Source organism: Numenius arquata, chromosome 6 (assembly GCF_964106895.1).
Source record: "Numenius arquata chromosome 6, bNumArq3.hap1.1, whole genome shotgun sequence".
Lineage (NCBI taxonomy): Eukaryota > Metazoa > Chordata > Aves > Charadriiformes > Scolopacidae > Numenius > Numenius arquata.
The window spans coordinates 30278582-30294924 of record NC_133581.1 but is presented as its reverse complement, the minus strand read 5'-3'; the positions used below and the strand labels follow the sequence as shown (position 1 = coordinate 30294924).

Here is a 16343-nt window from a genome sequence, read left to right as displayed (position 1 = left end):
CACAGCCTAAAAAGGCTGAAGACAATGTACTTCCAGAGAAGGGCACCTCCTGTTCCTTTGGGCATGGAGTTCTTATGCTACTGTGTGTGTGTTTCCTTGCAAGCAGCTACCAGCATCACCTTTTGTATTGCCCTGCACGTGGCTTGTTGGGAATGTCTGACCCCTGCTAAAAGTTAGTGTGTTGAGGAGCAGTATTCTTAAGTGCAGTCATGGCTCCTGATTGCACAGTTACAGTTAAATATTCTTCAGATAAGAATTCATCCTCCCAAAACCAGATGTTTAATCAAAGAACCACCTTTCAGCCATCATCTCCTTTTATACAAACATTTGTGGTAGTATCTGGTTTTCCAGAGAGACTTGTAGGAAACTTCTTAGTAATCGAGAAGCCCTATTGCTGGGGGAGTGGAGGGGAGGGAGATGAGGGTGGGGGTGTTACAGTAGTGTATGCTGCTTTTTTGACCAGTGACCAGACAAATTCAGTTACACAGCTCATAGCCTATACTGAGGACTAAAAGTAACACGTGTGAGTTCCTAATGTGAATTTTAACGGTAACCAGATGCAGGGAATGAACTTGTCCCATCAAAACAGTTAAATGTGAGAGGCTGAGTGTCTTCAGAAACACTTTGGCATTGTGGGGGACAAAAGGGAACCTTGACAAACACATGCCCTCCTGTGATAACAGATCTCTCTGGAAGATGCATCTTCTGTTTGGCATCAGTTTTAAATTTGAAGTAAATCAGAATTCTCATACTTGGGTACTTAAACAGAATTTAGTAATAGAAGCCAAATGACTCGGAGCTGATTTCCTGATGCCTTTTGTGGTTCAGGGTAAATTACTGGCTGTTAAACCTTCCTTTTATTGATATAAGCTAGAGAAAAAGCTCTGAAGACTCAGATTATGCTCTTTTTCAGAGGAGTTCTTAAAGATTGAGTGTTCAAAAGAACCCAAAAAACCAAACCCGCTATTGGGTTATTTCCCTTGTTCTTGATCACAGGTATCAAGAGGAGTGTTCTGCATAGGTATACTTGCAATAGCTGTAATGCTTGTTCCAGTTGTTTAACTTTGAATCTGCATTAGCCTGAAGATGCTTGATAAGATATTTTTTTACTATATAAGCCTCTTCTTTCAATCTCGGGACCTGTTTTTCAGTCCATCTGATGCGCTTTGAGGACGCACTTTTATAGCAGTGGCTGTTGCAACTGTTTTTATTGTGCCTGTGTTCTTTATAGCTGGAAAACAGCTCTATAGTGCTTATTTGCTGTTTGTTCAAATTCCTTGACCATCCAGTGATTCAGCACTTTTCCTTTATAGTTTTTCAGCAGGGTTTTCAGATCAATAGTCATTAGAGAAGAGTAAGATTATGAAAGGATATTGAATCTAGTAATGAAGCTTTTAATGGCAACTGGTAATACAATAGGTATCCTGTTCAGGCAAAAATAAAATGCAGGCAGTCTTTTCTAGCTTGCAAGTTTCTTGCCCACTCTGCTACTGACCACATGCTGCTGGATGACAAAGGAGTTCACATATGGGAATTTGAGAGTTGAAGAACAAGGATAGATTTCAGTATGTCCTGTCTAGCGATAAAATGTTTTATGCACACTAGTCCAGGCAAGCATGAATTGTAGCTTATACATGACAATATCACTTTTAATATTAAAGCAGAGATATACTTTGGGTCCTTAGTAATTGGAGAACCTTTCAATGCTTAATTAAAACAGCATTTTAAGTTCAATATTCCTTAATTTTAAGAGGAAAGATTTGTATGGTACAAGCAAGCTTGAAAAAAGGTGTTAAGATAAAATGCATTCCAGACCCCGTTACTGTAGCTTTCCCTTTTCTTTAATGTTGGAGTGAGTAAAAATTGTTGCTTGAATGCTTTTACATGCTGAGGGGGAAGTGCAGCTTTGGTAACAGATGCACAGGATACCTCTATGCTGTTAGTAACTTCCTAGGTGAGAAACAGTCACTCCTTTTGGTTTTACTTTCTAAACTGATTAGGTTAATGAGTTCTATAAAGTAAGCAGGTGAAACGTATTTGCTAAAGATGATAGTTTAATATTGATTGCTACCGGTTTGGCTTGCTTCACGTTATTAATAATCTGAAGTTTAGACTTTATCTCACTACCATTAAAGCCAAGATTTTGGTTCTTCCTTTCTGTTAAAGATTCTTTAAAATGCATGTTATTATTTCAAGAAAGTGGACACTGAAGCTTTGAGCTGACAATATAATAGCTGTTTCATAAATGGGTATGAAATTCATGTATACAAGTGGAGCTTCTGTACCTTTTTCTTGTCCCTAAATAGCGCTTGAAGTTCCAGCTGCAACTTGCAGTCACCTAGAAAGTAGGATGCTACCAGATTTGAGTAGTGAAAACATCTGAAGGCTCTTATCCCTGGGGTTACTCACTGCCTAGCCTTACTGTGCTTCGCTTATTCTTAATGTTTACTGAAGTAATTGTATCATTTCATTGTACTGACTAATTTCTTCTAATTTCTTGGTATAGAAGCTTCAGTACTAGGAGTAAAATGGATAAATACAAAATGGATAATCATAAAATAGAAATACTCTGTGTTGGCAGTTCCGTAATCTTACATCCTAGAATCTTCTTGTCCCATGTGACGGCTAATACTTTGTGCACATTTGGTCTCAGTTAATGGACCCTGACAGGAGCAGCGCTGCTGCTTTCTGTGAGGGCAAGGCAGGATGCTTATAGAGTGTCCTCCAACAGTGATCGTAATGATCAGTAGTTCCACTGGGGATAAGGATAAGCAGGATACAGAGTGGAGAATAGCCCCTTGATGATCCTGGCTTCACTTGTATATTTCTTCTCAAAATGTCAAATTCTAGCTGCACAAAGTGTTCTATGAAATGCTTGTTAAAAGACATTTTACCTTTACTGTAGAGAGAATGATAAAATGGAAGAAGCTAGTTTATGTACGTAATACAAGCCTACTAGAGCATTTACTATTGTTCAGTAATTTTGCAACAAATTGAGTATGTCTTTTGCTTTATTTTTAAAATTAAACCTACACCAGAGAACTTTATTATCTCAGCTACTAAGTTATGCAGATTTTGCAATTTTATAAGAACAAAAAGAGCCTCAGATCAAGATAAAGCTGCTGGTTGTCAGCGTGTGGGTGTGGTATGTTTGGCTGCCTTGAAAAATAAGCCATTTCCTATGGATTATGTTCCAGGGTTTTTTAATATTTCCTTTGGGACACTTTTTTAAATTGGCCTTCCTGTAATGAACTTTGCAAGGCAAAGGAAAATTCAGTTATACAGTAGATCTTTATCATCTTAACATTTTCTTTACTAGGTTTTCTCTTAACCAGTTGAATACTTCTGATCTGAATTTATATGTTCTTGTGTGCTATCAAACTTACCACCTGAATACTGCTACATGCTGCTTGTTGTTTTTTGGTTTTTTTTTTAAAAAAGGTGAAGACTTATTAATAGAACGAGTGGCACATGCTGGCATGATCAACCCAGAAGATCGATGGAAGACACTGCAATTTAATGGTCCCGTTGCCCATTTTGAAGTACAAATAAGAGTGAAGTGTGATGAAAATTACTACAGTGCTCTGTGCAATAAATTTTGTGGCCCTCGAGATGATTTTGTTGGTCACTACACGTGTGATCAAAATGGAAACAAAGCCTGCATGGAAGGTTGGATGGGAGAAGAATGTAAACAAGGTAGTATTGTTTGCTTCATTTTAGATCAGCTCTAATGTGTATATTTAATAGGTATAAACTGCAGTAGGTGTTTCTGTAGTGTCGGTGCTATAGTGCATTAATTTTAACACGTGCAGACTTTGTCCTTTGAATGAAAATCTTTGAAGAAACATCCACTGTGAAGAGTGGAGCCCAGGGCTAAACAGCAAATTTAGGATTCAGAATGAAACATCTTTTTACTAATTGACTTTATTCGATGGTGGTGTTACTTCAAAGCAAAATGATATATTGCATCTGTTAATGTAAGATTTTATTGAACAGTCATGATATCAATAATACTGTAGACTTTAATCCTGCAAAAATGCCCTAGTAACACTGTTTTTGCAAATGAAAAAGTTTTAAGTGTAATATATGCAAAGCTGAAAGCTTTTTGATAGCTATTAATGTGAACAGAAATTCAAGTGTAGTCATCCTTTTTAATACACCGCTCAATCAGATCTCTTTGCGTTTTGCCTTCAGTCTCAATGAGTAATTAGTGCCAAAATTACTTGACATACTCTTCTTTCTCTTGAGGGCTTCTTGGTTTTGTTTTCTCTTCCTTTAGAGTAAAAATCCTGTTAATGGGAGGGGAGACGATTTTTAGGGTTTACTCAAGGTCATGTGTATCTTTTGAAGCTTGGGATTTCCAGCATAATACTGGTTTAATACCAGGTTTAAAAAAATAACTGTATTTGAGAAATGTTTCAGTGCTGACAGTCTTGCTGCAAACCTATTTGGTAGCAACTTTTTCAAGGAGTTACCTTAAGTTATTTTTCAAACAGTTGTAACGGGATTGTGTTTTTTGAAATAGCTAGCTGGAGGCAACAGCTCTTGGAACATGGCAAAAGATGGTCTGCTTTGCACAAGCAACAAATAGGCTAAATGACAGATGCCCTAGCTGAACAGTTCCAGATTGCTGCCCAGGCTGATGCCTAAACCTTTTTCTATTTACAGCTGTATGTAAACAAGGATGTAATTTGCTCCATGGAGGTTGCAGTACACCTGGGGAATGCAAGTAAGTCTGCATGTTTGAATATCTTTTTTTTTTTTTATGCATGCTGATCTTTCTGGGTTTTTTTCTGTGTATGTTGCTACTTTTAAAAAGTCTACTTTAAAATGGAAAAAAAAAAATCTATACTATTGTATGGATGGAAATAGATCTGAGGTAGATTTCACATGTGTAAGAATTGCATATACTTTGTATTGTTTTGCAATCCTTTCTATTTTTTGCGCATACAGGACTGAAGAGATTTGCTTCATGTAATCCAAAACTATGCCTTTATCAAATGAGAATAATCTTTTTTCTTTTTCTTTTTTTTCTTTCCAAAATCCTTAGGAGCTTTGATCTCTGTGTACTATCTGCTCCCCTCAAAGTGAAGCTAGGGCTTCTGTCAAGTGAATGTTTTTTTTGGTCCCTAAACCTGAGAGAACAGTCTGAAATGTTCCCTTAACTTTATGATGAAATCTAAATATCCTCTGTGGTAGCAAGAGAGGTTGATTATTTCCTTGTAAAAGTTCAGGCATCCAATACAGTAGGTCAAGGGGAGATGAGTGTTATTTTTACACTGACCGTTGAAGAAATTGGACAGGTCTACTTGCGAGTTTGGGATCCTGTGTAACTTTTTGAGTTTATTCATGGTCAGAGTTGTATGCATCATTTTAAGAGTGGATTTGTGCAGTGGTTCCTTTGTAAGCTGTATTGAATCTGGTTGCTTGGAATGATGTGAAAATGAACTGGCTGCCAGAACCCATGAGAGCTGACGAATACCATTTGTGGCAAGCAGTGATGGTTTAAGGCACTTCTGCTTCATCTTCCTACTTAGTAACTACTACAACCGTCATGGAAGTGGCAATAATAGGATGCAGGTTGCTTAATTTTGCTGAGCTTAGACCTAAGGTGGGGTTGAAGTGACAGTTTGTGAGCTGTGGCAGCTGACATGCAAACAATTCCCATCCTGTTGAAGAGCCTGGAGTTTCTGACAGTGGGGTATGGCAGATAAACACAGTAAATCCTAAATCATTGCACCACAGAGTAGTGTCTTACCACCCTGAAACTTCCATCGGGTGCTGCTGACTTATAGAAGATTTGGTTTGTTGCAGCTCTCAAATCTGACCGAAAACTGTAAAATCCAGTATATGAAGTGCATTGTTTCGGCACATGTGCGGTTTCACTCCTGAAGAGCTCTAACATCTCCCTTTAAAAGATTTTTTTTTTTGTTTGTTTGCTTTCCAAGGCAGATGTTTAAACCATGGCTTCCTTTTTGTAAGAAAGAATACTTCTATTTAATCTTATTTGGGATCTCTTCTTATCATTAAATACTCTGCTTGTGATTTCAAGTATTGTAGGCCCCTGCTGCTGCTGCGCTGGTGACTTTTTTTTTTTTTTTGGGTTACAAGTAGAGATTGTGGTTGAGAGCTGGGCAGGTATCACTTCTGCCTGAGTAAGAAGTAATCCTTCCCGTGAGCCTTCCAAGAACACATTTTTCCCCTTGAGAACCTACTCTAATGGCTTTTGATTCATGTAAGGGTTTCTGGAGGTCTGTAGATATCAAAGGAGTGTCCTAGGAACCTGTGAATGTTTGCTTTTTGAATGCAAAGAGCATTTGTATAAAGGTGAAAAAGCAACAGGCTTAAGCAAATGCAAAACAGTACCCTTTTTGGGGGCTGGTGAGAGGTGGTTTGGGCTGGGCTGGCCACTTAAGCTGAAAAGACAAATTACTGAACAAAAAATTGGTTGTTTTACCTCAAACCAGGACACCTGTTTAGCTTTCGTTTCTCTGATACCAGATGTATCTGGGAAGCTAGGAGGAGGAAGAAGTTTTAAAGAAGGGAATACAAAACCATAGAAGGGGGGGGCTGGGTGGTTATGGTATCTTTGTTGGTTTTTTTTTAAGGTGTCTGTCAATAGGTAGTCTCACGTGAGCAAAGTTTGCCCTTAGAGCATGTCACTGACGTGAAGAAGCATCTAATGTTGTAAGTCTAGGTGCCCCCTTCTATACCTGCCCAGCTAAATAAAGCTCACAAAAATAGCATTGACTCTATTGAACGACTCTGATCGGCAATATCACTGTTTTGTAGGATGGATTCTCTCATCTGAAAGAAAGTGCTGGGGGGAGGAATAAGGGACATGATATTTCATATGGATGGTATTCCATTTGCCTGGTTTCTTAATGCTTGTCTGCTGCAGCGATAGATTCTGTGATCAGCAGGTTGAAGGAAAATAATGGCCTTTCTCTGTACGGCCACTCTGTTTCCAGTATTGCAGAAGGTTCTTGGCTACCTCTTTAAATATGGTTTGGTAGCTGGAGCTTGTTCACACAGATATCTTTAGCTTGTATTCTGTAGTAGTTATAAGGCTATATAAGAAATGTTGCTTTTAACCCAAATCAGTAATACTTTCTGTAGAAAAATGATGCTGAACTAAAAATAAGGCAGGCTTACAGACATGACCTTTATCTTCAGCAGTACAAAGGAAGCTGTTATTTAAAAGAAACTGCTATGTTTGGTGCTATTGAATTATAATCTAGATTCCTTCGTCCTGGTTTTTGGATAGTTGCCACTGTCATTTAGCAGGTGAAAACAATGTCCTTTTTTTAATTCAGAAAGAAAAAGAAAATGTGAGAAAAACATGGGTGTGAGATGTATGGAAATCTACTGGTGCCACTAGCTACTTGGTTGCCAAAATCTGCAATGGCATTTATAAATAGAAAAGTTGGAAAAAGTTTTCCAACTTCAACTTGTATGAACATGTAGGTAACTTAAGCAATAGCTCTGAGGCTTCAGCCTAACTCTCATAGCAAAGATCTACCCTCCATGCCTTGATGTTCCAAAGTAATTTAGAGCTGTTCTTGGATTAAATATTATACTAAAAACAGATCTTAAAAGTAGCTAAGTGACTGCAGACTGTTAATAAAGGATATGTCATTACCAGTAACTGTACATCATCTGTTGGGCAAGTTCATGTACCCTGTGTTTTGAGGAAGTTAGTGTTGTGATTTTTTTGCCATTTCTTTTGTTGAGCCTTCACCAAACAAATGGAAAATAAGTAGGGGATGACTTGATGTCTCAAAATGACCTGATGTCAGAAACAATTTTGTGGTACTGCTGGGCCTAAGTGGTAGGGTTTCGTCAATGTAGAGGCAGTTTGGAAAAACTAATAATAATGAGCAAAATTACATCCTACATCCTTGAGGAAAGCAAAAGCAACTTAGCTGGATCTTGCAAAGATAGGAAATTGCAATCTTCTTAACAAAAAAACAAAAACAAAAACAAAAAAAAAAAAACAACAAAAAAAATCAACAACTTTTATCCATATCTAGACTCAAGGTGTTTGGCCGCTGTAATATATATATTTAATTTTTTTAGCCTGCAGTGGTGGACCAAGTGGTCTTATTGATTGATTTCACCAGCTGAGAGTAGGAAGAAGGATTGTCACAGGAGCAACACTGCCAAGCCATGATGATTGGTCCTTTTTGTATGTTTTTGCATCATTTGAAGTACTTCATTAAATTCCATTAAAACGTCTGGAGAAGAATGAAATTTGATCTAGAGGCTTATAACTGGCTTAGGCTCAATCACCTTATGAAGTTATCAAAGTGAATATAGAGAAACTACAAGTGACAGTCTCCTTCCTTGATTAAAACTGCTGACTTGAGTATGTTCGGTACCACTCATAAACTATCAGTAGGCTTAACAGCTTAATCTTTCACTTCCTTGTGATCCGCAGTGGTATGGGTTTGGCGGAAGTCCAGATGTGCTTCGTATCTGGGCTACATTGTCATATTCCTGCCAGGAGGATGGTATTTTCAGAAGTCTTTCTACTTTTCTTGCTGCTTTTGAATATTTTCAGTTTGTCTTCCAAAGCAAAAGAAAAGAGGCCAAATCCTTCATACTGCTTAGCTTGTGTTCAGCTTTTGAAACTATGGTAAGGACCTAGGTTATGTCCTGGGAAACGCAAGTCTTATTCTACACAACTGTGATACAAAAATTTCTTTAGAATGTATAGACAAGCTGAAAGGAATCAGGAATGGAATCGTTCATAGTATTTTAATGTGAATTTATGCAACGTGAACAAAGCAAGCATATGGTTTTTAGAACTTTTTAAGTAAATTAGCTGTTTAAGCTGTGTACTTTGCACTGTCTTACTCTAGAATTAAACTACATGTGACAAAATTTTGGTTTTACGATGTTGGTGACTTATTGCTTTTATTTAATCACAGGTCTTATGCTTGTTCTGTTGAAACAGGTTTCTCAAACTTCTTGTCCGGTGCTGTGCCTTTTGTAGTCCTTGTATTCCGTTTCAGCTTGTGAGGCTGATTTCTTGTGTTCAGCAGTGCCTCCAGTTGCTGTATGTCTCTCCCAAGGGGTTTTGCTCCCTTAATCTGTCACTCTCAGGGCCCAAACATGCTCAACTATTATTCAGTACTTTCTTTATAGAGACGCAGGAACAAAAGCTTGAAGTTGCAAAATCAGCTACAACTACCTGGAGTGCTAGGGGTGTAATAGTGTTCTAGATATCCTTTGTTAAATGTTAAAGGCTTGCATAGTCTTCCTGTTCTTTTCAGTAGGAGGCCTAGCAATAGCACTACTCTCTTGCTTGTGTTTTTTATGACAGCTGGGTGGATAACATGGTGAATATCAACATTTGGGAACTTTGCCTAACCTTTAAAAGAAAAAAAGGGCATCTGGATTCTTGTAAGCTCATTCTTGGGTACAAGAAGATCTGGTGAGGCATCTCAAAGCAGGTTGTTATTGAAAGACTGTGGAGGACTAACAAAAGGTCTGAGAGGACTGAGGAAAAAAAAAGAAGGAAATACAACACCAGCTTCTAAAAATGGGGAGAAAGTAAGAGATGGGCAACTTCCACACTAGCTAGATCAGGCAGAAATCTCAAAAGAAGTCTGAAACAGGTATACCATTTCTAAACATCTAGAAAATCATAGAATCATCTAGGTTGGAAGGGACCTTCAAGATCATCTAATCCAACCATCAACCTAATTCTGACAAAAAAAAAAAAAAACATCACTAAACCATGTCCCCCATCACCATGTCAACCCATCTTTTGAACATCTCCAGGGATGGTGCCTCAACCACTTCCCTGGGCAGCCCATTCCAGTGCTTGATAACCCTTTCAGTGGAAAAATTCTTCCTAATATCCAACCTGAACCTCCCCTGGTGCAACTTGAGGCCGTTTCTTCTTGTCCCATCGCCTGTGACTTGGGAGAAGAGACCGACCCCCCCGGCTACACCCTCCTTTCAGGGAGTTGTAGAGAGCAATAAGGTCCCCCCTCAGCCTCCTTTTCTCCAGGCTGAACAACCTCAGTTCCCTCAGCCTCTCCTCATGAGACTTGTTCTCCAGACCCCTCACCAGCTTCATTGCCCTTCTCTGGACCCGCTCCAGCACCTCAATGTCTTTTTTTGTGGTAAGGGGCCCAAAGCTGGACCCAGTACTCGAGGTGGGGCCTCACCAGTGCCGAGTACATGGGGATGCTCACAGATGAGTTACTGGCTAACCAGGACTTGTCAGGAGCAGGTCTAAATGACTTGGCTTCCCTCCACAACTGTTCCAGAATGGAATTGTAAGAAATCTCTTAAACTCTCAAATTTGGAGAAATCTCATAAGCTGCTCTGAAGAGTAAACTAGAAAGTTCTGTTTGAGCAGTGTCCTAGCTGCTGTGGCATCTGACCATTTCAATTCCTGCAACTTGGACTAACTATGGTCCCTAAAGAGCATAGGGCTATTGTTTGGCCCTGCAGGAATGCACGTGGTACCCCTACTTGGACATCTTCCGTCCGCTCTGTGGGGCAAGGTATTGTATCACAACTTTAAGTTTCAAAGAATTTTCAAAAACTATTACAATTGCTGTGTCTCATCATATAAATTCTCTTGCCTGTTATCATAACCAGTATGCTTTTATTACCTTTTTTTTGTTGTTGTTGTCTGAGTGGCAAGCCTCCTGGGATTGTTGGCAAGTATTTCACAAGTAGACATATTAAGTTAGACAACAAAGAATCCCATGGGTTTTTTTTCCTTTATTGGTCAGGGAACTGAGGCACACTCCGCACTCACTTCCTTGGATGGTTTGTGGCTAGAAAGGCACAGAATATATCCTAAAGTTGGATGCTGCTTCCAGGAGAATGTGAGTAGAGATACAGGAAGTCAAACCGTGTATTACTTTAACCTGTGTCTGCAATAGTAGGTAGTGCAGACAAATTGGAACAGTAGATCAAAGCAGTGATGAGAACCCAATATCCATACTCAAAACACTTCTCTCTCTTTTTTTTTTTTTTTTTTTTTTTTTAATTTTCAGGCTACTGGTGTGAACTAATGTAAATATAAACACACACTTGAAGCCATTTACTGCAAGTTAACTGAGTAACCTTTCCCCACATGTTCTGGGCAAACCACTTTTAATCACCCCTTCTATCAGCTCCCTCACAAAACTCTAAATAAAATACTGGAGTGACAACGGTGGCTTTCAGTGACTTTATCAGAGGAGAAAAAAGGTTGTAGGGAAAGGTTTGTATCTTTTGGTGTAAGAATGGTGAGGGCGAGAAGAAGAGAGGAAAGCTTTCAGGTAATTAAATTATTTGAGTTTGTTAATGAGCATTTTTTCCTTCCCTGTTCACAAAGCCATTATGCCTATTTCAAAGGTAGGAAAGTAGAGAAAGCGCTTCTGTGACAAATCCTTACTGAGTACCATACTAGCTATAACATTGAATCCGGATGCTGGGAGTCGTAGGATCTCCTAACAGCTAGACCATATTGCTGCCTGCTATGCAACAATTAATCTCTTAAAAGATTAAACAGACTTTCTTATAGTTATTTTAAGTAAATAACTAATATAAAGCTATTGTTCTGGCCTATGCAACACCATCCTGTTCACGTCATTAGAAAATTTAGTGGTTTTCCATTTAAGAGGGTTATTTCTCCCCCACCCCCGAATGATGATGCATTTTGCTTCTGCTCTTAATGTCACTGTTTTGCTTCATTTTCCTGTGTTGAGTGTTTTGGCCACAGCTTCCAATTGAAATATGAGTGGGAGAAGCTCTCTCCAAAAAGCCTGCTTAAAAAATGACATGTAAATATGGCACAATGGTCTTAGCTTCAGCTTTTGTAGGATGCGCAAGATACTAGTAAGGTGTAACCTGTGGTAAATAAAGGCTTATACCACATTGCCTATGTTATCCCTGGGATTTTTTCAACTTACTTTTAGGCCCCATGTTTTGATCTAGACTTGAGAAGTAGTTAGGTTTTGATTTCCTTCACATTGATGGTTTAGGTGTACTTGTGCATTAGGTGCTGACAAAGCTCTGTAGCTAGGTGTAAAACAGAATTTATTTAGATATCGTCTCATTCTTGTGTATTGTGAGCCTTTTCATAAGGTTAGCCAGAGTAGATTAGCGATGGAATGAGACCTGCGGTATGAAGTTTCTCTGTGCAGAAAGTTCAGGACTCTCAAATAACCAGAAGGGATTGAACCAGGACAATAAACCATGTGTGAAGGTAGTACAAAACAGCTGAGTTAATACTGACTGTTGAGAGTATCCTAACTTTTTGGTATGTAAGAGGTGTCTTCCTTTTGAATAAGCAGGACTTAATCATGCAAGGTGTTGAGGGACCATGGTTGCAGACCATCGGGATTCGGGTACATCTCTTTGCCTTTCCACATTACTTCCATAACTCCCACTGTAGGATTTATCATAAAATGATGGAGTTTGGAAAGTCCTACCTCCTGCCCAAGGGAGGTCTAGTATAGACCAGATTGCTCAGGGCCTTTGTCTTCACAAATAATGTGTCTGTTTACATAGAGCAACGTGGGATCTTCTGAACACCAGAAATGCTCAATTTAAATCTAGCTTTCACTAAATAATTATAACACAAACATCCTCAGAGGAAAGCAAAGACCAGTATCAGCTTTTTCCTTAATTATAACTGTTTCAGAAGAACATAGGGAAAGCATAGTTCTGTAGAAAAATCTATATCTTACTGCATTTGACCAGTTCAGCTTTTTTAATAGCACCAGGGAAAGCAAACCCTCCAAATCTTCTATTTCTTTCTCCTTTCCCCACTTTTCCTTCTAGCTCCTGCCTCTGAGCACATAGGTATCTTTGAACACATGCTTCTGTAGGATTCCTTGATAATAAATTTGCTACTTTAAACGCATTGAGATTTACTGTAGAAGGTCTTTCTTGTCCTGGAATTTAGCTCTTTGAAAGCCCCACTTGCTCATTGTAACCAAGTATACGCTATGAGTTGAATTATTGTGGCTTTATCTACTTGTCAATGACAACAGTATTTTTCCTGCACAGTTGCAGTTTCTCTAATCTCAAGACTGAAACGTTATCTAGAAGCTCTGCTAATGTTAACTCCTGCCACCTCCCCTTCCTCCAGCCTTGTATTTAAATTCTCATTTTCTATAGCTGCGCTAGACTCCCGTCTAAGGAAAATGGCAGCTGTGAAGCAAGTCTGTAGAATTATCAGGATCTTTTCTGCAAGTTCTTCATTTCAAGATAACTAGCAATTGTTCTTCTATTCCTACTGCGCTGTCTCAGTGTTAATCCTGGCCTGAAGGGCCGCTTTGGTCTGGGAGCAGATGCCTGTACTTCAGCCTTCCATCAGGAAGTTACTAAACTGTAACAATCTATTTATGGTAGCTTCTTTTGTACCGCTAATAACCCAGCTAGGGCTGAGATTAAGCCATCTCTGATTGTTTTGCGTGCGTTGGGTTGTAAAGACCAGTTAAAGCTGATGAAGTCAGCAGAGGGGAAGGACAAAGGAAGTAGAATCTTGATTCCAATAAGAATTTTCTTTGTTTGTTAAACAATGGGAATCCTTATGAATTCTCTAAATTTGTTTTTTAATTTATTCAGATGTGAAAAATTTAGGATTACAGAAACTTCCAACAAATTATCCTCAACTAGAGGGGCAGGAAAGAAGCAATTTTAGCCCACCATTAACTGCACTAGCAGTTACCTTTTGGCTTTTACACAGGTGGTTGTTACTTGAAAATCAATTCTGGGCTTTTTTGGTTTCTGGGGTTTTTTTTTCTTTTTTTTTTTATAGGTGTTGCTTTTGTATCTGTACTTTTTGGGCTTCTCGTAGTGGATCATTAACCTTTTTTCATCCTGGTGGTGTGACTTGGCGTTTTTCTCATAAATGACGACGTGCCCATTTCTGAATTGATTTCACTTTATTGATCACATCTTGCTCTAGGGGTGAGCTGAGATCTGTGTAAACATTATCTTTAGAAGGAAGTGGAATTAAAGCTGCTCTACCACCTGCTAATGTAGGATGCGACCAGACTTCCTGTTCAAGAGGAAATCCTAATTTACTCTTCCTTGTAAACTGAAGGCTGATCAGCTTACCACATAGTAACCTTTTGACTTGTAAACACTGTGTTCCTTTGGACTGCTTTTAGCCTCTAGAAATTATTTTCCCTCAGGCTTGATGGTAACTTTAATGGTAAACTTTGACTGTGTTGAGCATCATGAAAAAGCAGCAACCCTTTTCTGCTGAACTAATTTTAATGCAGTCAAGCAGACCTAGAAACTCAAGTAGGTGCTTAAGATGCCTTCAAGTTCTAAGAAGGTGGCTGTATTTTTCTTTGCACTCTTAATCACCAGTGCAGTGTTACACAAAGAAACTTGTTATCCATTGGGTATGGAAAACAAATTGAGTTACTGTGATTATTTGCATTGTGATGCAGACTTTCACCCCTTGAAAATGCTTGTTATGTGTGGGTGGGGAGTTGGCTCTGGCTAGGATAGTCATGGTGAATCACTGGCAGTAGTGCCAGGTTTGGCATGGATGAAGATTTGGGTTGGTGCCAGCAAAGTGAGTTACAGTGCTTTTTTTATTGTTTATTACCAGCCCCTGAAAAGATTTTTCTGTCCTTGAGGAGGAAGGAAGAGATCGAATTTAGCAGGAGCAGTATTTGCTTCCTCTTATTGCTAATACAGCAAAAGAAGGCTGCTTCTGAAATACGTATGTTCTCCTTCCTTCTGACAACCTTGCTTAAATAAGCCATTGGAGGCCTTGGGACTAGGTACCCAGCTGAGGCTCTCTTTAGGGATCCTGCAGCTGTGAGGTTTTAAATGAAGAACAGGTACTGGGACTAAGAACTCAAAGCAGTTATAGAAATTTGTATTTAAAAAAAGCCTTGTAAAGACCTGCATCTAGATTCGTTCTGCCTATGTAAATAGTAGAAACTTAAATGACAAATGACAAGCATTAACCTGCTGTGTTCCTCTGGGGACTGGTACAGCTTACTGAAATGGTGGAAGTGGGTTGATTCACAAGGAACCAAGACTCCTCGTTTATACTTCTCTTTCTTGTCTTCTCTTCATCACATCTTTCGTTTGAAGTTCAGACTTTAACGCTTTTCCTGTAGCACAAATAGTTGCTTTTGTTAGCACAATTCTGTTACAGATAACATAAAGATAGTGGTCTCCGGAGAAATCTTGTGACAATTTCAACTGTTTAAAACAAATTAATTATTAATGATTTTTTATTCTATTCTCTCCCCTCCTTTCTCCAAAGAGCAGCCTTTTTATAATGTTGCTAGAGAATACTGAGGATATAATAGAATAAATGTCTAAAAAGGATTCTCTTGAGACACTAAATCTTGAGAAAAACTGACAAGACAGCTGTATCTCTGGCTGCCCCGGTCTTTCAAGACTGTAGCATCCGGAACAAACTAGCTAATATCTTGAAAGCTGTCTTCGTAGAGAGAAAATTACTATGGTGCTTGGTGCAGTCAGCCAGCAGTCTCATTTTGAAAAGTAATTTCAACTCTACTATACCAATCACAGGTTTTTATCCTAGTGTGAGATGATTACATGAAGATGGGACTTCTTGTGAAAGAACAACTAATCTATGTACGGTTCTCATAATGCATAGTGCTTGGTGGTGTTTGTTGCCATGGTGTTTAATATGGTCGAGCAAGATGAGTTCCAATAAGGATGTTCAACAGGACTAGTATGTCCCTTCTAAATAGGAAAAATAAAGTTTTGCTCTCTCTTGCACATTGAGCAGTTGACCTTGTTCTTGAGAATGGTAAGTGTAGCGTTCTAAATATCTGCAATGCTGAGAATTAAGCGTCATGTTGCTAACTCTTAACATGTGAACTTACATCTTAGGTGTCATTATGGTTGGCAAGGACAGTTCTGTGATGAGTGTGTCCGCTATCCAGGCTGTGCTCATGGGAGCTGTAATGAACCATGGCAGTGTAATTGTGAAACCAACTGGGGTGGCCTGCTCTGTAACAAAGGTACTTAACATTAATGTACAGGAAAAATAAGTAAAGTTGCATGATTAACTGGTAACTCATTAACCGTTTTTTTTCCTGTTCGTGTGCAGCTACCCGAGTATTTCTGTGCCTGATTCTTTTATGGCAGATGGTGCCTAAATATCATAAGTATAGGAAGTTTAAGACAAAAGGCTTGGAATGGTCCCAACTTCTCTAACTCGTGCAGATGTCTGTTGTTCATCCTTCCCTGTTCTGTGGATAGTAATGAGATGATGGGCTAGCTAATGGAATATGGGGGTGATGTGGGTGAATGTCATTCAAGCTAGATAGGCATCTCTATGTCTGACTAGGGATTAAAATAGTGAGATTGGTGTTCCC

At 38.9% G+C, this 16343-nt stretch overlaps 1 protein-coding gene across 1 annotated transcript in view; it reads left to right on the top strand.

Annotated features, from left to right (window-relative positions):
* The window catches only part of JAG2 (jagged canonical Notch ligand 2), a 70817-nt gene that overhangs the window by 30874 nt on the left and 23600 nt on the right, over positions 1–16343 (top strand). The window contains 3 exon segments of the mRNA XM_074148812.1: positions 3442–3696; positions 4669–4729; positions 15856–15986. Coding sequence (XP_074004913.1) covers positions 3442–3696; positions 4669–4729; positions 15856–15986 — 447 coding nt within the window.